The sequence below is a fragment of the Schistocerca serialis genome, chromosome 1 (assembly GCF_023864345.2).
Source record: "Schistocerca serialis cubense isolate TAMUIC-IGC-003099 chromosome 1, iqSchSeri2.2, whole genome shotgun sequence".
Taxonomy (NCBI): Eukaryota; Metazoa; Arthropoda; class Insecta; order Orthoptera; family Acrididae; genus Schistocerca; species Schistocerca serialis.
Window position 1 is genome coordinate 865,519,751 of NC_064638.1, and position 23,008 is coordinate 865,542,758.

A 23,008-nucleotide genomic window follows, 5' to 3' on the forward strand; every position below is an offset into this window, starting at 1 on the left:
CAAAGGAGTTGAGGTTGGAGAGGAAATTCTGGAGTTCTTCTTCACTGTGAGTCCAGATCATGAAGATGTCATTAATAAATCTGTACCAAACTTTGGGTTGGCAGGCCTGGGTAACCAAGAAGGCTTCCTCTAAGCGACCCATGAATAGGTTGGCGTACGAGGGGGCCATCGTGGTACCCATGGCTGTTCCCTTTAATTGTTGGTATGTCTGGCCTTCAAAAGTGAAGAAGTTGTGGGTCAGGATGAAGCTGGCTAAGGTAATGAGGAAAGAGGTTTTAGGTAGAGTGGCAGGTGATCGGCATGAAAGGAAGTGCTCCATCGCAGCGAGGCCCTGGACGTGCGGGATATTTGTGTATAAGGAAGTGGCATCAATGGTTACAAGGATGGTTTCCGGGGGTAACACATTGGGTAAGGATTCCAGGCGTTCGAGAAAGTGGTTGGTGTCTTTGATGAAGGATGGGAGACTGCATGTAATGGGTTGAAGGTGTTGCTCTACGTAGGCAGAGATACGTTCTGTGGGGGCTTGGTAACCAGCTACAATGGGGCGGCCGGGATGATTGGGTTTGTGAATTTTAGGAAGAAGGTAGAAGGTAGGGGTGTGGGGTGTCGGTGGGGTTAGGAGGTTGATGGAGTCAGGTGAAAGGTTTTGTAGGGGGCCTAAGGTTCTGAGGATTCCTTGAAGCTCCGCCTGGACATCAGGAATGGGATTACCTTGGCAAACTTTGTATGTGGTGTTGTCTGAAAGCTGACGCAGTCCCCCAGCCACATACTCCTGACGATCAAGTACCACGGTCATGGAACCCTTGTCCGCCGGAAGAATGACGATGGATCGGTGAGCCTTCAGATCACGGATAGCCTGGGCTTCAGCAGTGGTGATGCTGGGAGTAGGATTAAGGTTTTTTAAGAAGGATTGAGAGGCAAGGCTGGCAGTCAGAAATTCCTGGAAGGTTTGGAGAGGGTGATTTTGAGGAAGAAGAGGTGGGTCCCGCTGTGATGGAGGACGGAACTGTTCCAGGCAGGGTACAGTTTGGATAGTGTCTTGGGGAGTTGGATCATTAGGAGTAGGATTAGGATCATTTTTCTTCATGGCAAAGTGATATTTCCAGCAGAGAGTAGGAGTGTAGGACAGTAAATCTTTGACGAGGGCTGTTTGGTTGAATCTGGGAGTGGGGCTGAAGGTGAGGCCTTTGGATAGGACAGAGGTTTCGGATTGGGAGAGAGGTTTGGAGGAAAGGTTAACTACTGAATTAGGGTGTTGTGGTTCCAGATTGTGTTGATTGGAATTTTGAGGTTTTGGAGGGAGTGGAGCTGGAAGTGGGAGATTGAGTAGATGGGAGAGACTGGGTTTGTGTGCAATGAGAGGAGGTTGAGGTTTGCTGGAAAGGTTGTGAAGGGTGAGTGAGTTGCCTTTCCGGAGGTGGGAAACCAGGAGATTGGATAGTTTTTTGAGGTGAAGGGTGGCATGCTGTTCTAATTTGCGGTTGGCCAGAAGGAGGATGCTCTGAACAGCCGGTGTGGATGTGGGAGAGGAAAGATTGAGGACTTTTATTAAGGATAGGAGTTGACGGGTGTGTTCATTGGCTGAGTTGATGTGTAGGAGGAGGATTAGGTGGGTGAGGGCAATGGATTGTTCAGTTTGGAACTGGTATAGGGACTGATGGAAAGAAGGGTTGCAGCCAGAGTTGGGAACTTTAAGTGTGAGGACTTTGGGGGTAATGCCAAATGTCAGTCAAGCCTGAGAAAATAAAATATGCAAGCGTAATCTGGCTAGGGTGAAGGCATGTTTGCGGAGGGAATGTAAATAAAACTTAATGGGATCATTGTGGGGGTGTTGTGAGGGTGACATGGTATTAGAAGGTGGAAAGTGTAACATGAGGCTGAAATGAAAATGAAAATATAAATATATGGGGAGAGATAAAGGTGAACTGGAGATCTGTTGTGAAAAAAGGCGAAAAGTGTTGGTTAAAGCTGGGCTATGTTGATCCTGTGGTGAACTTGGGTTGGTAGACAACGATGTACACAAAGGTTAGGTGGTTGTGTTGCCGCCAAAACACGTTAAAGGATGGAGAAATTCGGGAAAATTTCGAAAAAACTGCGTGTAAATGTATTAAAAGGAGTGGTTTTGTGGTGGCAGATTATGAAAATGAGGCTTTCGTCTTTCCCTCTCCTTCCCTCTTTCCTGATGAACCAACCGTTGGTTGCGAAAGCTAGAATTTTGTGTGTATATTTGTGTTAGTTTGTGTGTCTATCGACGTGCCAGCGCTTTCGTTTGGTAAGTCACATCATCTTTGTTTTTAGATATATATCACACACACACACACACACACACACACACACACACACACACACACACACCAAACGAAAGCGTTGGTATGTTGATAGACACACAAACAAACACAAAATTCAAGCTTTCGCAATCCTTCATCAGGAAAGAGGGAAGGAGAGGGAAAGACGAAAGGATGTGGGTTTTAAGGGAGAGGGTAAGGAGTCATTCCAATCCCGGGAGCGGAAAGACTTACCTTATGGGGAAAAAGGGACAGGTATGCACTCGCACACACACACATATCCATCCTTCCCTCTTTCCTGATGAAGCAACCGTGGGTTGCAAAAGCTTAAATTTTGTGTGTGTGTTTGTGTTTGTTAGTGTCTCTATCAACATACAAACGCTTTCGTTTGGTAAGTTACATCATCTTTGTTTTTAGATATATTTTTCCCATGTGGAATGTTTACACACACACACACACACACACACACACACACACCTTTTGTTCCACAGATCTACAGCGAGGAAATCCTCAATGATGTTGAACGTGCATAAAACAAGAATACATAATACATTTTCCCAAAAAAAAGGAGAGATAGGCTAATGTTGTAATTGTGTGTTCCATTGGTCAAATTCATGATAAACACTGTTATGTGTAAAGTGTCAACCGAACAATTGTAGAACGCTAATTTAAAAAGAAAAGGAAAATGTGAAAAAAAATTATATGGCAACAGGTTATTTTGTAAATGAATAATTATTTGTGTTAAAGAATTCCTCTATTTAGAAGGAGTTGTTAATGTGAAATTCTTTAATCTACATTTGAAAACACTTTTGCTATGTGTCAGACCTTTATTCCTGCATGATGTCCTCATGCAGGCTCCAAAACTGTCTCAAAATACAATTTGAAAACCACTAGACACAACAAATCATTGTAAATGAACTGAAATGACCATTAACTTGCTTATTCTTTCTTCATGAGGAGCTAAATCCACCATCAGATAGAAATGTTGTGTTGTGATTCATATATTTTAACTACAATACTTATTGTCAGTACATGTCACTGTCTGGATTGTTTTGTAGAAATGATGATAACGTTCAAAACAGACTGCCAGAAGAAAGTAATAAACTGCCTAAGGGGAACCATTTAAATGAAGTCAGCACCACTGGAAATAGTTCAACTGTGCCAAAGCTGTCAGTTTTCAAAATGACAGATTCAGTTCCAATCACTTTGAGAAACTGTGATGAATTTCTGTCATTGGATTTGCCTGTGAACTTGATAAGCATGACAGAGAGAGTGTCCAGTAACAGCAGCACAGATTCAGAGGTAATTTCTCATTACTAAAGTTATTATAATTGTGTGTATCAATATAATATAATAAACTAAACTGAAAGTGTGAAATTTGATTATTAGGAGCTGAGTGACAACGATGGATTTAGTGATATTAGTGACCACATCAGTGCACACGCTGGAAGACCAGAAGGCAATATCAACAATGAAAATGATATAGATGATGAAACCATGTCAGGTACCAGTATTAATTATTTATTCATATTCGATGAGTCAGTTTTCTGTTCAAAAGAACCACATCTCATAATTTATCAGCATCAGTATTAATTTTGTATCCATTGATTATTTGATGAGTCAATTTTCTGTTCAAAAGAACCATCTCTCATAACTAAATATGCTTTTCTTTTTTTCTTTCTGAAAGACACAATGACATGCCAAAATATTATGACCACCTGCTTAATGGTGTGTCTGTCCACCACCAGTATACAATACCTCTGCAATTCTGCATGGCATGGGTTCGATAAGTCCTTGGTGGGTTTTTGGAGGTGTGTGACACCAGATGTCAATGTGTAAGTGATGCAGTTCTTGTAAATTATGGGCTGGTGGTTTACAGCCCCAGAGCTGCTGCCCAATAGTGGCTCAGATGTTCTCCATCAGGTTTAGAGCAAATAAAAATTTTGTGGCCAAGACATCAATATGAATTCAATGTCATGCCTCCCAAACCACTGCAGCATGATTCTGGCCTTGTGATACGGACAGTTATCCTGCTGAAAGAAATCATTGCCATCAGGGAAAACATCAAGCATGAAGGGATGCAGATGGTTTGCGATAATGCTCAGTTAGTACACAGCTGTCCCAATGCCTTCAGTTACTACCAAAGGGCCCTTGGATGTCCAGGTGAATACCAGCCCCTACCGGCTTGCGTCATTGGTGCAGTGCATGTTTCAAGCAGATTTTCATCTGGATGACAGTGATCCAGACACGACCATCAATCTAGTGTAACAAGAAAGGCAATTCATCCAACCAGATGACATGTTTCTGTTGATCCACAATCCAATCTACTTGTCCCACGCTCACTGCAGTAGTAACTAATGATGTTAGGTAAACATCAGGACACATAGGGGTCAGCTGCTTCTGTAGTTCAGCAGTGTGCAATGAATGGTGTGCTCAACACTTGTGCCTGCACCAGCTTCATACTGTCACCATATTCGCCACAGATCACTGCCTATCCTGTTTTACCCACTGGCATCGTACAAGTCTCTGACCTCCGTGATCTGTGATGAGGCATGGACATCTAACACCTTGTTGCTTATTCTTGGTTTCACCGTCCATCAACCACATAGATGCTTGTGACAGCAGCTCACAAACATCTGACCAGCGTTGTCATTTCACAGGTGCTCATTTCCAGGTATAGCAATCTGCCTTTGTCAGTCATTTATGTCAATGGACTTCCCATTTGCAGCTGCTATAACTGCCAGAATGATTCCACATTCATCTCTGCTCCACTTGTATACTTTTCTTACTGTCATGTGCCCTCCATGCCACTAGGTGAAATACAGACTTATAGTGGTCATAATGTTTTGGCTCAAAACGTTTTGTATTTTGTATTTTGGTATTATATCTGCTCCCTATAATCTTTAACAAGTTTTCAGTAACCTTATGCACAAATCCATACATGACCGATTTTTCAACTACACTTTGTACACATATACCTTACTGTCAGGCAACAATTACCGTGGGTTTAAAAACCACCTACCTACCAGAGGGATGGGGGTGAAAAAGCAGCGTAGCCTACAGCATCTGTATTCTCAGACTTTATTGATCCAGTATTTGAGAATGAGGGCACTTAGTGACTTGCAACAAACTCTACATATAATTTCATACCTTGACGGAATTTTTTCTCACTGACAACCCCTACAAAATTATGAAAGAAAAAGATTATCGCTTATTTCTTTTCCGCTGCTCATACAATAAAAGTACCACTTGAGGCATGACATTGTAATTTATCACTTCTTTACTACTAACTGTACTCATGACACATTTTACTGACGGAATCCACAAATACCAACTGAATGTAAGTGCAAAATTACATCATTGTGCGATACGCAGTTCAGGAGATATGATGTCATGAACAATGAGATGCATAAAGAACTGTTGCATTATGTAAGGCATTTAAATTTATTAATTCTTTGCTAGTAACTCAATTCATAATAAATTGCACAGGCAGTATCACATATGCTGCTGAATGTACGAACAATATTATATCATTGTATGACACACAGTTCAGGAGATATGATGTCATGAACAGTGAGATATGTGAAAAACTGCTGCATCATGCATGTCATTACTACTAATTCCATTTTCAACACATTTTGCAGACAATTGGCACATATGCTGCTGAATGTATGTACAAAATTATATCATTGTACAACACATAGTTCAGTAGCTCTGACGTCATAAATACTAAGCACAAGGCCTGACAAACTTTGAGAGTTGATGGTTGACATACAAGACTTTTTTGTTTGCTTGTTAAGGAACATAATATCTGTAATCCATCATTTATAAGTTTGCTCATGGCCTTCAACTCATCATGGCCAACCCTACGTGTTTGGTTATTTTGTTTCTAGTACATCAATGAGCCTTATTAGTTGTTAGTTAGATATGAAGTTCTGGGTCCAGCATTAACAACAAAATATCTGAGTTCACTTTGAAGGAGTTATATGATGCAATGCTGTGGAAGAGGTATTTGTCTTATTTTTATTTAAAAACAGTACGGGAAGGATAGAATGCTACTCACCACAGAAAAGCAGGTGTTGAGGGCCAGATGGGCAGAACTAAAAAATAAAAAATTAAATTAAATTGAAAAAAAGAAACTGAGTATTTAAGTTTTGAGGCAAAGTCCTTCTTCCAAAGTAGAAAACACACACACATTCACAAGCCACCAACTAACACACGCACGACCACTTCCTCCGGGCATTTAGACCCAGCCGTGTCTGATGTGAACAGCAGTCTAGGTGGAATGAGTAGTGGGGGGAGGGGGGGGGGCACTGGGGTGGAAAGAGAGAGAGAGAGATCATATGGTAGGGGTGGGGGGAGACATTCCCTTTTGTGAGCATACAGGACATGATGGGGCAGGATAGGGCTGCTGGGTGCAACATTGGGGAGGCTATGCTCTGGGGGGGGGGGGGGAGGGGGGGGGGTTGGAGGTGGAAAGGGAGAGGAGAGAAGATTGTAGAGAAGGGGAGATTACTATGTGGGTGCATTGGCTGGATCAAAGGAAGATACAGTACCGGAGTAGGACCAGGGAAGGAGATAGGTAGGCGGAGATTGAGCCCAGGGGGGTTATGGGAATGAAGAATATGTTGAAGGGAAATTCAGAACGTCTTATGTTGGGGGTAATAATCCATATGGCACAAGCTGTGAAGCAGTCATTGAAATGAAGCACATTGTGTTGGTGGCATATTCAGCAACTGAATGGCTCAGCTGTCTCTTGGCCACAGTTTCACAGTGGTCACTCATGCGGACAGACAGCCTGTTATTTGTCATGACCATGCAGAATGTGGCACGATGATTTCAGCTTTCTTGGTAGAGCACATGATAGCTTTAACAGGTAGCTCTGTCTCTGATGGAGTAGGAAATGCCTGTGACAGGACTGGGGTAGATGGTAGCGAGAGGATGTATGGTGCTGGTCTTGCATCTGGGTGTACTGCAGGGATATGAGCCATGAGATAAGGGGTTGGAAGCATGGATGGAGTAGGGACATACCAAGAGTATGCATAGGTTGGATGAGGTGAGATGTGGAATACCACAGTGGGAAGGGTGAGGAGGATATTTCTATTCTCAGGACACGACATGAGACAGTTAAAACACCGGCAGAGGATGTGATTCAGTTGCTCCAGTCCTGGCACTGAGTCACAAGAGGAGTGCTCCTTTTGTGGGTGGCCAGTGGTTATGGGGGTGGGGGGAGGGGGTGGAGGGCGAGGTAGGCGACTGACACATGACATGGGAGATCTGTTAGTGGACAAACTAGGAAGGGAGGAAGGGTAAGTTTGGTCTATGAAGGCCTCATTGCGACCCTTGGCACATTTGGAGAGGGACTGCTTGTCACTGTAGATGCAATAACCAAGGGTGGATAGGCTGTATGGAAGGGACTTCTTGGTATGGGATGGGTAGTAAGTTGAGCCATTGTTATTGGCTGCTAGGTTTGATGCAGATGGAGGTGTTATGGAGCCATCCTTGAGGTGGATGTTGACATCAAGGAAGGAGGATTGTTGGGCTGAGGACAAGTCAGTGGAGAAAATGGGGGAGAACGTGTTGAGGCTCTGGAGGAATGTGGGAATGTGGATAATGTGTCCTCACCCTCAGTCTTTTTCATGAAGATGTCTTCAATAAATCTAAACCAGGTGAGGGGTTTATCATTCTGAGCAGTGAGGAATGATTCCTCTAGATAGCACTTGAGAGGGTTGGCCCAGTATGGCTCCATGAGGGTACCCGGACTTGTTTGTAGGTAATGCCTTCAAAGGAGTAGGAATTGTGGGTGAGGATATAGTTGATTATAGTGACCAGGAGGGAGGTTGTAGGTTTGAAGTCAGTTGGACATTGGACAGGTAGTGTTAAATAGTTGCTATGCCACGGGCTTTGGGCATGTTAGTGCATATTAGTGAGCACATCAGTGCACACGCTGGAAGACCAGAAGGCAATATCAACAATGAAAATGATATAGATGATGAAACCATGTCAGGTACCAATATTAATTATTTATCCATATTCGATGAGTCAGTTTTCTGTTCAAAAGAACCACATCTCATAATTTATCAGCATCGGTATTAATTTTGGGCATGTTAGTGCAGAGGGAGGTGACATTGAGAGTGATGGGCAGGGCACTGTGGGGTTAGAGGAACAGGAACTGTGAAGAGTCAGTGGAGAAAATGATTTTTGTCTTTTACATAGGAGGTTAAGTTATGGGAAATAGGGTCAATTGTTGGTCCACAAGAGCAGAGCGCCTCTCAATGCAGGTACAGTAATGAGCCCTAGTTGGGTTATCCTGGGTAGTTTGGTTTATGAACTTTAGGAAGCATGTAGAACATAAGAGTGCAGGGATTAGTGGAGGTGAGAAGAGATTTAGGTTCAGGGGAGTGGTCCTGGGATGGACCTAAGAACTTGAGGAGGGGCTGCAGATCCTGCTGGGTTTCTGAAATGGGATCACTGTGGCAGGGCTCATAAGTGAACATATCTGTCTGAAGGTTAGTCCGGCATTTCATAACTGCAGAGCTGGAGTCTTTTGTCAGCTGGTAGGATTATGGAGTCAAGATCAGATTTTATGTGAGGGTGATACTTTCTGCAAACGTAAGGTTGGTTTTCATGTTGAAGGATTTGAGGAATGGTGGTGAGGCAAGGTTCAAGATTAGGAAATTCTGGAAAGTTTATCTGTATTTGGTTGGTTGGTTGGATGGTTGATTGTATTTGGTTGGTTGGTTGGATGGTTGATTGGGGTTGAAGGGACCAAACAGCAAGGTCATCAGTCTCTCATTGCAAATGTGGTCCATCCAGACAGTTTGACATCTCAGAAAAGTCAGAATGATAAAAGGTAAAAGGCTAAAAAATGTAAAAGTGCAGTCGTGTTGTCAATGGTAAAAACAAAATGAGGGAAGCCAGCAAGAGAGCAACCCCAAGGCTCTGCTAGAGGCAGAAAATATCACACCTCTGATGCAGTAGAGGCAAGACCACCTGCTATTTAAAAGTGTTCAACCGCTAGAATGTAGAAGTGAGTATTGGAAAAGGAGGCTGGCCAAATCTAAAAAGTGATAAAAACAGAGCAAAAGGGAAAGAAAAGAGGATCTTGGCCAGGGAGAGGAGTCAGGAATCTCCAAACACAGCTTACAGTGGGAGACACCCCAACCCTCACCACCCTGCCCAAACACCAGAGTGAGATTAAAATCCTTAAAACTAAGAATAAAAACCACTTTCACAGAGGAAACTGAGAACCAGTTTGACCGTTTGGGAATCGTCAGCCAACATTAAAGGTAAAGTGCGGGGAAGTCTGTACTTAGTATGTAGAGCCAAAAGAAGGGGGCATTCTACCAAAATGTGGGCTACTGACTGGAAGGCTCCGCAACCACAAAGTGGGGGTGGCTCATTATGCAAAAGAAAACCATGGGTCAGCCTGGTATGGCTGATGTGCGGAGACAACATAGGGTGGTTGAGGTCTTTCGGGAGAGGCAGAAGGAAGAACGTCACAGGTCAGGTGTCACCTTAATCACACGAAGTTTATTAGACAGAGAGGTAGCCTCCCAAGAGTTGGCCCATGATTGTGCGAAGTTGGATTTGATGTGAAGCCGTACAGAGAAGGGGGGGTGTAAGAAGTGACTGCTCCCCCAGCCAAATGATCAGCAAGCTCATTACCTGGGAGATACCCACATGGTCAGGGACCCAAGGAAGCCAACGGAACAAGCAGCACAGTGAGGGATGGTCATGGATGGCCAAGACCAAGGGATGGCATGAAAAACACTGGTCAATAGCCAGAAGGCCACTTATTGAGTCCGTACATAACAAAACACGGTTGAGTTGGGACTATTTAATAAAGGTAAGGGCCTGGGAAATTGCTATCAATTCCACAGTAAACACCCCATATGTAGGTGGCAGGAGATGATTTTCCATGCCAATAGACGATGTGAAGGCATATCCCACACGATCAATAGATTTAGAGCCATAGGTGCAAAAAACAACAGCATCCCAAAACTCCCATAAAATTCGGTGGAAAAAACAACGGAACACCATTGAGCGAATGGAAACTTTCGGACCTCAGTGGAGATCCATTCGAATTCGGGGTCAAGGAACTAACCAGAGTGGGAGGAGGGGGGGGGGGGACGTGGGAGACAGGACAAAGAAGGTAGCTGAAAATCACAGCAAAGAGACGCAAGGCGGAGCGCAACCGATAAGCCCGCCCGAGGGTGGGAATCAGGTGGGTGACATCCAAGGTCTGGGAACAGGATAGTATAGGAAGGTTGAGTGGGAGAGGAGCGGACAGTGATTGCATAAGAAACCAGAATCTGGGACCTCTGAAGAGAAGGTAAGGGGGGGGGGGGGGGGGGGGGATCCCAGCTTCAACCAGGAGACTATCAACAGGTCTAGTAGGGAAGGCACCGGTGGCCAAACGGATACCACAATGGTGGACCAGATCCAGGAGGTGCAGTGTGGAAGGAGCAGCTGAGCCATAAACTTGAGAACCATAGTCCAAGCGAGACAGCACTAAAGCCCGATAAAGGCGGAGAAGAATGGAGCGGTCTGCATCCCAAGAGGTGTGGGCAAGGAAGCAAAGGACATTGAGGTCACAGAAACATCTTACCTTCAGAAGTCTGACATGAGGCAGCCAAATGAGCTTGTTATCGAAAAGAGGACCCAGGAAATGAAACTGTGGGACCACAGGTAATCGTTGTGCATCAAGATAGAGATCCGAATCGGGGTGGATCGTAGTACGGTGACAGAAGTGGGCCACCCGCAATTTTAAAGGAGAGAATTGAAATCCATGTGAGAGGGCCCCTGCAGAGGCATGCTGTATAGCTCCCTGGAGCTGCCGCTCTGCAGAGGCCATCGAAGAGGAGCTAACCCAAATGCATAAATCATCCACGTACAGAGCAGGGGTGGCCAAAGGACTGACAGAGGCCACAAGTCCATCTATAGCAATGAAGAAAAGAAGTACACTCAATACGGAACCCTGTGGGATGCTATTCTCCTGGGTCTGTGGAGAACTAAAAACAGTACCAACCCGAACCCTGAACAGCTGATGGAACAGGAACTGGCGGATAAAAATCGGGAGTGGGCCCCGAAGACCCCAGTCATGAAGTGGAAGTAAGATGTGAAGGCGCCAAGCCGTGTCATAGGCCTTGTGAAGGTCGAAAAATACTGCAAGCAAATGACGCCACTGAAAAAAGCCTGCCGAACTGCAGATTCCAAGATAAGTAATGATTGATCGAAGACCGTCCCTCTTGGAAGCCACACTGGTAAGGGTACAATATATATCAAGATTCGAGGACCCAACTGAGCCGACGGGCTACCAGCCGTTCAAGTAACTTTCAAACAACATTTGTCAGATTAATAGGCTGATAGCTTTCGACAAACAGGGGGTTCTCACCAGGCTTAAGGACAGGAACCACAATTCTATCCCTCCACTGAGAAGGGAAGTCACCCTGGAGCCAAATATGGTTAAACACCCGGAGAAAATGTTGCCGCTGTGGAACATTGAGATGTTGAAGCAGTTGGTTATGAATGGAGTCTGGGCCAGGGGCCTTATCATGAGAAGAAGAAAGTGCAGAAAGAAGTTCCCATTCAGTAGAAGGTTCGTTGCAAGATTCTGACTGACAAGGTGGTGAAACATAAGGCGGAAGCTTCGGCCCACTGTTTCTGGTGAAGGAAAGCAGCCGGATAGGATGCTGGTGCTGATGCTGTTGCAGAATGGGTCACAAGATGTTCTGCGAGAATCAACGAGCCCGTGCAAAGGCCATCCGGGAGGTGAAGGCCCGGGAGGGTAGACTGCTGATGGCAACCTTGGAGAGAGCAAAGTGTAGCCCATACGCGTGACATAGGTACAATAGAACCAAGGGAAGAAACAAAGCTTTCCCAACACATCCATTTGCTCTGTTTGATTAAGAAACAGGCTTTAGCACGAAGGCATTTAAAGGTAATAAGTTTGGCAATGGATGGGTGCCTCTTAAGGTGTTGCAAAGCTCGACGGCGATCATGGATGGCAATGGCAATGGCCATGGCCGTACTCCACCACGGGACTTGCCAGTGGCGAAATGGTCCAGTTGAGCACAGTTCAGCAATGCTAGCAGCGCAAACAATCCCATCAGACACGTCACGTAGGACGTCATCAATACAACCCAACAAAGAGGGAGAAAAAATGACCTGTGCAGTATATAGAAGCCAATCGGTGCGTTGGAAAGGCCAACGAGGTAACCTGTCCATCAGGAGCTGGAAGGGAGCAAGAGAATCAACGGGAAATGGTCACTATCACGAGGTCGTCATGTGGCGACCAGTGTAATGAAGGGAGGAGGGAGGGAGAAGAAAGAGAAAGATCAATGGCAGAAAAGGTACCATGACCAGCACTGAAATGAGTAAGGGAGCCATCATTAAGAAGGCACAAGTCGTTAAGAAACTGGTCTATGAGAAGACCCCGACTAGATGGAAAGGCGCTGCCCCACAAGGGATGATGAGCATTAAAATCCCCAAGAAGGAGGAAGGGAGGAGGAAGTTGCTGAAGAAGGGCAGTTAAGGCAGCAGGTGTAAGAGTCCTGTCAGGAGGGAGATAAAGATTACAAACTGTGACCTCAGAGTCCAGGTGGACCCTAACAGCAACCGCTTCCAATGTAGTTTGAAGAGGAATCCATGTGCTAGTAACGTCTGTACAGACCAACATACAAACACCACCAAAGGCCCACAGGGGGCCGACCCGATTTCGACAGAAAGCATGGAACCCACAGAGGGTCGGTGAGTGATCATCAGTAAAATGAGACTCCTGTAGAACCACACAAGCTGCAGAGTAGGACGAAATAAGGGATTTCAACTCGAGAAGGTGATGGTAATATCCATTACAATTTCATTGGATAACCACAGAATGAAGATTCAAATGGGGGTTGAACAGGTTAAAGCCAGTCATGCCGCCAGGTCACCACCCGCCATTGACAAGGAGGGGGTGACATCCATGAACAACAGGTCAGAATCAGGATGTGAAGGTGGGGATGGGACCTCTGGTGACACCAGAGGCTCCTTGTCCCAGTACTTATGTTTCTTCTTCTTTTCTGTTTGAGATCGAGGAGGGCTGTGTGGCATAAAGGAGCCAACTCCAGCAAGATCTGGAACAGGAGGAGATCGGGTGACCTGGGGGCCCACAGACCATGGTTCTCGTGGTGGTCGTGTGGCAGCAGACATTTGGCCTGAAAGGTGCTGGGAAGGGGTATTCCAGGAAGGGCGCCAATGACCAGCAGACGCCGAAGAAGTGGGACCCTTCTCCAGCTGGGGAATGGGAGCGGCACCCAGAGGGGAGAGTGTGGGAGCTGCAGGGGAGGGGGGGGGAGGAGAGGGGTTCAGGACTGGAGTAAGAGAGGGGGAGGAAGGGGTGAAGATGAAACTGAAGCATAGCTAGACGTCATTGACACAGGGTGAAGGCATGTATACTTCTTACGAACCTCAGTGTAGGTTAGATGATCAAGGGACTTATACTACTGTATCTTCTTTTCCTTCTTATAAACTGGGCAATCCGGTGAACGTGGAGAATGATTGCCATGACAATAAACACACACAGGAGGGGGAACACAGGAACTCCCCTCATGGAGTGGACGTCCACAGTCACCACAGAGAGGGGCCTGGGAACAGCGGGAAGACATTTCCAAAACGAAAACACTTAAAACATCTCATCTCATAGGTGGTAGGATGTATGGCTTCATGTCACATCGATAAACTATAATCTTTACTTTCTGAGGGAGGGTACCCCCTTCAAAGGCCAGGATAAAGGCACCAATATCAACATGATTGTCCTTTGGACTCTTCTGAACACGCCGAACAAAGTGAACGCCCCGCCATCTGAGATTGTCCCGAAGTTCCTCATCAGTTTGAAGGATGAGGTCCTGTGAAAAATCACACACTGAACCATATTCAGAGACTGGTGGTGGGGAGGGGGGGGGGGGTAATGGACATAGTAATTGTGACAAGATGGTTACAGACACGAAGGGCCGCAGGCTGGGCAGCTGAAGCAGTTTTGATCAACAACGAACCCGACCGCTTCTTGCTCAAGAGTCCGCTTTGCCAAACTTGTTTTCAATGTGTTCCACAAAAAATAGAGTTTTGATATTGGTGAAAGTATCCCCATCAGTCCTGGTGCAAACCAGATAGTGGGGGAATGGTTTCGCCCCTAGCCGACGAGTCTGACCCTTCTCCCAGGGGGTAGCCATGGAAGGAAAGGCTGAAGGGGCAGAAGAAGCAGCACTAAAAGAATCAGTTCCATGCAGAGAGACACTTCAGAACAACGGCCAGAGTTCTGGACCAGTATGCATTTCATTTGCATAGCGTCCGCCCTGATACCACCCACTCCGATCAGGGGCTCTCCCCAAGGGCGCCACACAGTCACAGCAAGGGCCGTCTGGCATGGAGGCCATTGCCGGGAGTTCCGATGCTCCAGGACACCAAGCAACCACTCCTGGGCTGACATGAGGAGGTGACAGCTCAGGTATCAGAAGTGTGATCCCTGTGTTTTCAGTGGGCTCAACCAAAAGAGTACATAGCAACCCCACCACACGGGCTGACTACCGTGTTGGCTATGTACCCTAGCATCAGACAACGGTGTGAAGGGAAAGGTGGAATGAACTAGGAGGGCACATGCTGGAGACACTAGGTAAGGTGCTCTTCCCCAAATGGCTCACACTATGGAATAGAAATTTAGTAATAGAGGTCAAAGCGCCCGAGGGGGACCAGGGAATGCCAGAAGGATGAGGTGATTACGCAACAAAACCAACCTGCAAAGCCAACATAACCAGGAGGATAGCGAGGCCAACTTAAACAAGGACACCAAGAGAGGGAGAGGAGAGGGTGAAGGGGAGGAGCAAGGAAAGGAAAGGAGGGGAAGGGCAAGGAAATGCAGCCCTGGAAAGAAGGAAGGCTGTAATAGCTCGGGGCCCTGTGCTCGCCACGCACATACTCACGAAATGACTGTATTTGTTTCCTAATAGCTGAGCCATGTCCCAGTACCTTTGCTACACTTCATCTGTAGGGCATCTACATCGTGATTACTGGCATTGGGACATATGCTGTGAGACTACCACGTTTTGAGGGTGCCATGATAAAGAGTTTTACTAATAAATTTGCAACCAGTAAGCTTTCTGTCATGCGATATGGGCACAGGTTTAGAAATCATTTCCAGGAATATGCAGAAATAAAACTACAACTTTATTGCCTACCTGATTTGACACCTCAAATGGAATTTGCACAGTGATCTGTTTATCAAAACATTGCCTTACATAAACACACCTGTTACTGCTTCATGAAAGTTTCCTGACATAATAATTGCTGAAATGAAGTGATTCTTGGGCACAGTATTGGTTGCTATCATGAAAACAGCATGGTATTTCAATCAGGCAGTTGCTGTCATCTTCAGTTGTGACTGCAGGTGTCTCTTCTTCACAGCTGAGACTCAATTTACATATGCTAAATGCCTTAGATGTTGGAACAGACTCATTTGAGCCTGAGAACTCACACATAACTTTCTGACAAAGTTACCCCATGAATGTATGAGGTAGAATGGCTAGTAATTGAGACTTTAACTTTTCCTGGTGAATTGAATGTTCAAATAACTCACGGGTTTGCTGCCGGGTGTCGTCGTTGACCACCGCTGATATTTCGACATGATCACACCCTGCCATTCTCAAGGCACCACTGCATGGAGGAAGCAATGTGCAAGGGAATTTAATACCTCAGTTCACAGAGTTGAAACAAGGAAGATACCACACACAGAACAAGTAACAGCAGAGTCAACACAAACAAAGATAACCAATATCAGCAGGTGAGGTAGCACTAATTGTGTCCCTTTGTTTTTTGATGAGACACAGAGCCAGTTTCCAAGCAGCATTTAAACAAAATCCACCATCTCTGTTTATAAGGTTGCTTGATAGTTTGATTTCAACAGATTCCTTAATAACACTATCCCAATAGCTGGAAGTGCAAGAAAGAATCTTCTTGTTGTTGTATTCCATAGGATGTCAAGGCAATGTTCTGCAATAGGGGATTTGCTCGGCTGTTGTAAGCGTGTGTGACGCTTATGTTCAATACACCGGTCTTCCACAGTCCTGAATGTCTAGCCAATATATGACATGCCACAACTGCAAGGAATATGATAGACACCAGCCGTACGCAAACCAAGATCATCTTTTATGAATGCCAACAGGGCCTTAATCTTAGAAGGTGGTCGAAAAACACATTTCACATCATATTTCTGCAAAATATTGCCAATCCTGTTGGAAATGCTTCCTGTGTAAGGCCATAGACTTAGGTGCCACTTCGTTGCTATCGTCACTCACCCATTGCACAGAAGGCTGATAGCACAATGCACGTTTGATCTACCTCTCATTATAACCATTGTGACAAAAGGTGACTTCGAGATGTGATAGCTCAGCTGTTAAACTTTCAGGGTCTGAGATAACATGGGCCCTGTGAACCAAGGTACGAAGTACTCCTTCACGCTGAGCTGGATGGTGACAACTATCAGCTCGCAGATACAAGTCAGTGTGAATAGGCTTCCTATAAACAGAATGTCCCAACGTACTATCAGTCTTCCTTCTGACCAACGCATTGAGGAAGGGAAGGCATCCATTCTTTTCCACCTCCATAGTGAACTGAATATTCGGGTGGATTGAATTCAGTTGTTCCAAAAACCGGTTTAAATTCTCTATTACTACGTATACCAGTGAGAGTGTTTTTGGAAATTTGTGGTAAGGTCTTATGGAACCATACTGCTGAGGTCATCGTTCCCTAGTCTTACACACTACTTAGTCTAACTTAAACTGACTTACGCTAAGGACAACTCAAACACCGATGCCAGGGAGTACTCGAACCTCTGACGGTGGGAACTGCGCGGACCATGACAAGACGCCTCAGACCACAGGGCAGGGAGAGTTGTAAGATGTACTGGGCATATGAAGTAATTGGTTAAATACACAAAGGTGCAAAAGAAATGAATTAAACATAAAGGTGCAAAACTTATTTAAAATGCAAAAAAACTATTTTTGTTCATTTAGGCAAAAAGCTGTTCACTAAATCAAGTGCATCAGATAAACAAACTGCTATGAGACAAGATATTCGTGTTCATTACCGCCCCCCCCCCCCCCCCCCACTTTTTTTCTTTTTCTTTTTTCTCTCCATGTGGATATATTTTTGCTTGTATACATAAACAACCACATCTGAAAGCAACTGTGATTTGATCATACTCAAAAATATTCAGAATATTCAGTCTGCATTCATTAAATAAGATGTCGTCAATAACTTAACACAGTGTACAAGGTGATTATAATTAAAGTTAAATTTTCAAAACGCTGTAGAAATAACACCACTAGTCAGAATGATGTCAAACTGCAACGGAATATTATCAGAGAAGGGGGAAAACATATGGCAGAAGAAAAAAAAATAGTGTGAAAACTGATCAATAGATGTCGCTGTATCTGTCAGAATACATAAATGAATACACCTGCCATGCGCATGACCCATTCAAGTTGGTATAAATATGCTAGGTACACGGCTTTTCCTCCTTTCATGCCTGCGATGTTCACCGTGACTGTCTCAATGCAGGATCACGTTCTGCTTGTAAAGCTGTATTACAAGAATGATGACTGTGCACACGTCGCTTTGCAGAAGTTCTGGACATTGAAGGGTTTGAAAAAAGGCGTTGATCCGATGACTGTTGTGGGTCTGGAGAAAATGATTTGGAAATTCGAAAAGACGGGTTCTTTTGGTGTGGAACCTGGTAGAGGGTGGAAACAAATTGATTTGTCAGTGGAAGCAGTGGCCACAGCAATGCAGGAGGAGATGAGTGGTGTTGTGCAAACGTGTAGTGTACAGAGAATTGGCCGAACATTGGACATACCCGTGAACATGGTGTGTAGAATCATATGAAACATCCTTCTTTGCTATCCATTCAAAATTACCCATGTGCACGCATTTCTTCCTGTTGACCTGCCAGCAAGAGAGACCTTAGCTTTAGAATTTCTTGCTCACATGGAAATGAACAATGATTGGCTGTGGACGATTTTGTGGACAGATGAAGCCCACTTCCATCACACAGGATATGTCAGTACACATAATTGTTGAATATAGGCAACGGAAAATCCACACGCATATCAACCAGTACCATTTCATCCTGAATAGGTCACTGTGTGGTGTGGGTTTATGGAATCATTTATCATAGGGCCGTATTTTTTCGAAGAGACAGGTGCTTCTGGTTCTGTTACCTGTACCATCACTGGTAAGCGCTATGAGTGTCTTTTGCGTAACCACGTCACTCCAGCTCTCCAATAGCATGGATGTGTGGATGGGATCATTTTTATCCAAGATGGTGCACCTCCGCACACTGCGAATCCAGTTAAGCAACTGCTGAAGCGCCATTTTGGAAATGCTAGAATCATCAGCTGCTGTTTCCCTACAGCCTGACTGTCCCAATGATCTGATCTTAATTTGTGCGACTTCTGGCTGTGGGGCTATCTAAAAGATGTTGTGTTCAGTGTCCCAATTGCAAACGTAGCTGCATTGAAGCCACACATTGCACAACACATTCTGAACATGATCCTGGAAACATTTTGATCAGTTGTGGAACATACTGTTTCTTGATTTCAACTTGTTGCAGAAAACAGAGGGCAGTGTATTGAACATGTTGTGCGCCAGTCACATGGAAATTAATGATCTGATTTGATTTTGATTGGTGGTTTTTGTGCGGTTTTTAGCCACAGGAAAATTAAAAACTGATGTGAGCGATGCTTTTTATGTGGTTTTTGGCCTCAGGACAATTAAAAACTGATGTGAGCGATGCTTTTTATGTGGTTTTTGGCCTCAGGACAATTAAAAACTGATTTTCCCATCCGGTGTGATATGACCTTGCCGTGGTGGATGGGCTTACATAACTAACAATGTCATACCTGTACACCCATGCACACTGAGTTGTTTAACATCAAACATACATCTTAGGCATTGTTGTACAATTCATTTGTAGTTGCCCACTATTAAATTATGATGCTTACAGCACCATCTATTGCTACATTTTGTAACTATTTATTTTTCTTCTGCTATATGTTTTCCCCCTTCTCCGATAATATTCCATTACAATTTGATGTTATTCTGACCAGTGGTGTTATTTCTACAGTTGTTTGAAAGTTTAACTTTAATTATAATCACACTGTATTTTGGTTTAGTAATTCCTATTATGTCACACAGAGTTGTAGTGGTTATTGATACATGACCAATCAAAATAAAATATTTTTCTATTACAGAGGATAGCACTGAAGTTTGTAGCAAAGGTGAAGCCTGGTACATCACGCAAAAATCTAGTCATTGACGTTAACATTTTGACTATATAAGATTACAACCAAGCATGTTAATGAAGTACACTAAAATACCTTGTAAGTACAAAGCAGAACACGGTGAATTTTAAGGACTGCAAATGGAGAGAAATCTGTAATGGTCTTTGCACATGGGCTATCGAAGAATTAAATTAAAAAGTATTACATTTGCAATGTCAGTTTTGGCCAATGTGACTGATACAAACACAAAATATTTGCGTTTCGTAGTTACTTCGAGGCAGTCATGAGACACTATTTGCCTTTTGGCGCAGTGCTAACAACATGATGAGAACACTAACTATGCAGAAAAAAAATTTAGGAGAAACATGCAGTGCAAACCTAAACATAATTTGTCAGGCCCTATTACAAGACCTCAGTATACTAAGTGCTCCCTCATTGTGCTCATGTGAAATAATTCTTTTCAGAAATAATACTCCTGGACATCTCCTTCCAAATAATTTTTGGCACAGGTTTGAAACTAGGAATAAAAACAGTGCCATGCTTTCTACAAACAGACTCGTCTTTTTCATGCATACCCAACAATATGTAGAAATGAAAATAGGCATAAGCCAAAAGCCAACTTTCAAAAGATCGAATCTGATTCAGTAAAAAGAATATTAAAAATAAGTCAAATTTTGTAGTTGTATTACAATAAATATTGTATTCCATTTATAATCTGTTATAATTAACAATTGATGAATAACCTGTACACTAAATCAGAGATTCAATTTTTGGATCATCAACATTGAAAACAACAATGCTACACATAGAACAGATATTCAAAGAATTATCAGAAGACTTATAATGGCAAAAAAATACCCTAACACAGGTTAGCATACTGGATTTACATTTGGGAGAAAAAGGGTTGAAACCCTCACCCAGCCATCCTTATTTAGGTTTTCCGTTGTTTTGCTAAATCAGTTAAGGGGAGTGCTGGGATGATTCCCTTGAAAAGAACACTGCATGGCAACTAACTCACTCACTCATTCCCTCCCTCCCTCCCTCTACATAATTTCATCTAGGAGAGTGACTGTAAATTATCAGGTAGTTTATTATGCACATTATAACTTGTCTTCTCTGGAGAAATGATGTGCTAGAACTGGTGAGCGTAATTAATTTGTCAACTAAAAGCAGAATATCGTATCCACAATCATATAGGATTTTTCCCAAAAGTCCTGAGGGTAAAATTCTGCAGATAAATTTCTCCAGTGGACCAGAAGGGCTAAAGTGATGTCTTCTGTGAGAAACCTGCCTGCGGGCAGTGACAGCATGAAGATCACATTTTGTGCATATTGTGTTTTGGTGATTTGTTGAGATAAAGATGCAGTGGTTAATCGTGCATGGATACGCAATAAAATTTTGATTGAACTCAGAAAACTGGGTGCTGAAATTGTGGGCCCAATTTAGGAATCCTTTGTGGAGGGAACTATTACGAGTGTGCAAGTAGCACAATATGTTGCAGGAGGACTGAGAAAATTTTGATGACAATGAATGCTTCAGGCTCCTACGATATCTGAAATTGTGGAGAAAGTGCAAAATGTTTGGAACAGGGATTGATGCCTGAGCATAAGAATGTAAGGGGATTTGAATATGCTAAAATCAAATGGGTGTGCACAAAGATCGTCCCAAAAAACTTTCTGATCAATAGAAGGCAAAACATGTGGTGTGGTGGGTGATTGTTGGAAAACCGCAAAAGTGCATCTGATGTTTTGGACAGCGCAGTGACAGGTGACAAAACACGAGTTTTCGTGTACAATCCCAAATCAGGAAGGAAAAGCATGAAAAATTCACATCACCTGAAGAAAGCCTGCATGAGCAAATCTAAGGTTAAGGCAACTCATGCTCTCTCTCTCTCTCTCTCTCTCTCTCTCTCTCCCCCCCCCCCCCCCCCCCCCCCACACCCACACACACACCCAAAGATGTGATTCACAGTGAAATTGTGCCTCAAGGACAAACAGTTAATGGCCTGTTTTACCCAGATGCTGGACATGGTGAAATGCAGCAGGAAAGACGAACAGTGGGATTTTGCACCAAGACAACATGCCGAGTCACACTGCTCTTGGCATTCAAGAGTTTCTTACAATGTCCCAGTGGCTGTATGGAACTGATTTGGCATCAGTGGACTTCTTTTTTTTTCCAAGGATAAAGTGAAGCTTGAAGGGGCACCATCAAGAGTTGTTTTAGGGCGAAAGAGGCTTCAATATGCTGCCTTAAGATCTTTCCTAATGTGACCTTTCAGAAAACCTGTGCAAACTTGGCAAAGTTGTGGCAGTTACGCATGTAAGTGAAAGGAATGTACTTTGAAAACTTTTCAGATTTCGTATATTAAAAAGCAATAAGTCTCCTTAAAAATTTATTCTTTGAAATTCTGGGATGGACTCTGCATGCTTTTCAACCTGAGGTGAAAGCAACTAGCCTGAATGTGTGTGTGTATGTGTGTGTGTATGTGTGTGTGTGTGTGTGTGTGTGTGTGTGTGAGAGAGAGAGAGAGAGAGAGAGAGAGAGAGAGAGAGAGAGAGCAGTTCACATACAGACACTTGCTCTCCATAGCCAATGTCTATGGAGAACTAGACGAAATGTTTGTTTTTATCAAACAAGCTGGATATTTATAACTTTCTGTGAGTATATAACAATAGAAATAATCAATTATTGATGATATAATGTAAATGGATGGATAAAAATATCTACTCACCAAGCGGCAGCAAGGGAACACACACACAAAAAGATTTAACTTTCACAAGCATTCGGAGCCAGTGGCTTCCTCTTCTGGTGGAAGAGCTGAAGCGGAAGGAAGAGGGGTGAAGGAAAAGGACTGGATAGATTTAGGGAAAGGGGTACAGTTTAGAAAACTCACCTGGAACCCTGGGTCAGCGCAGACTTACCGGATGGGATGAGAAAGAAACATGGTGTCTGGGGGAAGAATCCCAATGGCATGAGTGGTGAAACAGGCACCGATATCATGACTTTCATGTTGTACAGTATGCTCTGCAATAGAATTTGTGTGTTGCCTTTATACATCCCCTGCCTATGCCCATTCATCCTGACTGGTAACTGGGTGGTAGTCATGCTGATGTAAAAGGCAGAACAGTATTTACATAACACCCGGTATATGATGTGTCATTTCACAGGTGGTTCTCCCCTTGACAGTATAAGTTTGGCCAGTTACAGGGTTGGAATAGATGGTGGTGGGAGAGTGTGCAGGGCAAGTCTTTCACCATGGACAGTCACAGGGGTAGGTGCCATAGCATAGGGAGATGGGTTAGGTTAGGTTAGGTTAGTGTTATTTAACGTCCCTTCGACAACGAGGTCATTAGAGACGGGGCGCAAGCTCAGGTTAGGGAAGGATGGGGAAGGAAATCGGCCATGCCC

General features: G+C 44.0%; 1 protein-coding gene across 1 annotated transcript in view; it reads left to right on the forward strand.

Annotated features, from left to right (window-relative positions):
• LOC126441105 (E3 ubiquitin-protein ligase TRIM37-like) overlaps positions 1-23,008 on the forward strand; it is a 224,858-nt gene that overhangs the window by 190,409 nt on the left and 11,441 nt on the right. Inside the window, exons 10-11 of the mRNA XM_050090679.1 lie at positions 3,344-3,587; positions 3,675-3,789. Of these exons, the coding sequence (XP_049946636.1) occupies positions 3,344-3,587; positions 3,675-3,789 (359 nt within the window). The remainder of the gene's footprint in view (positions 1-3,343; positions 3,588-3,674; positions 3,790-23,008) is intronic.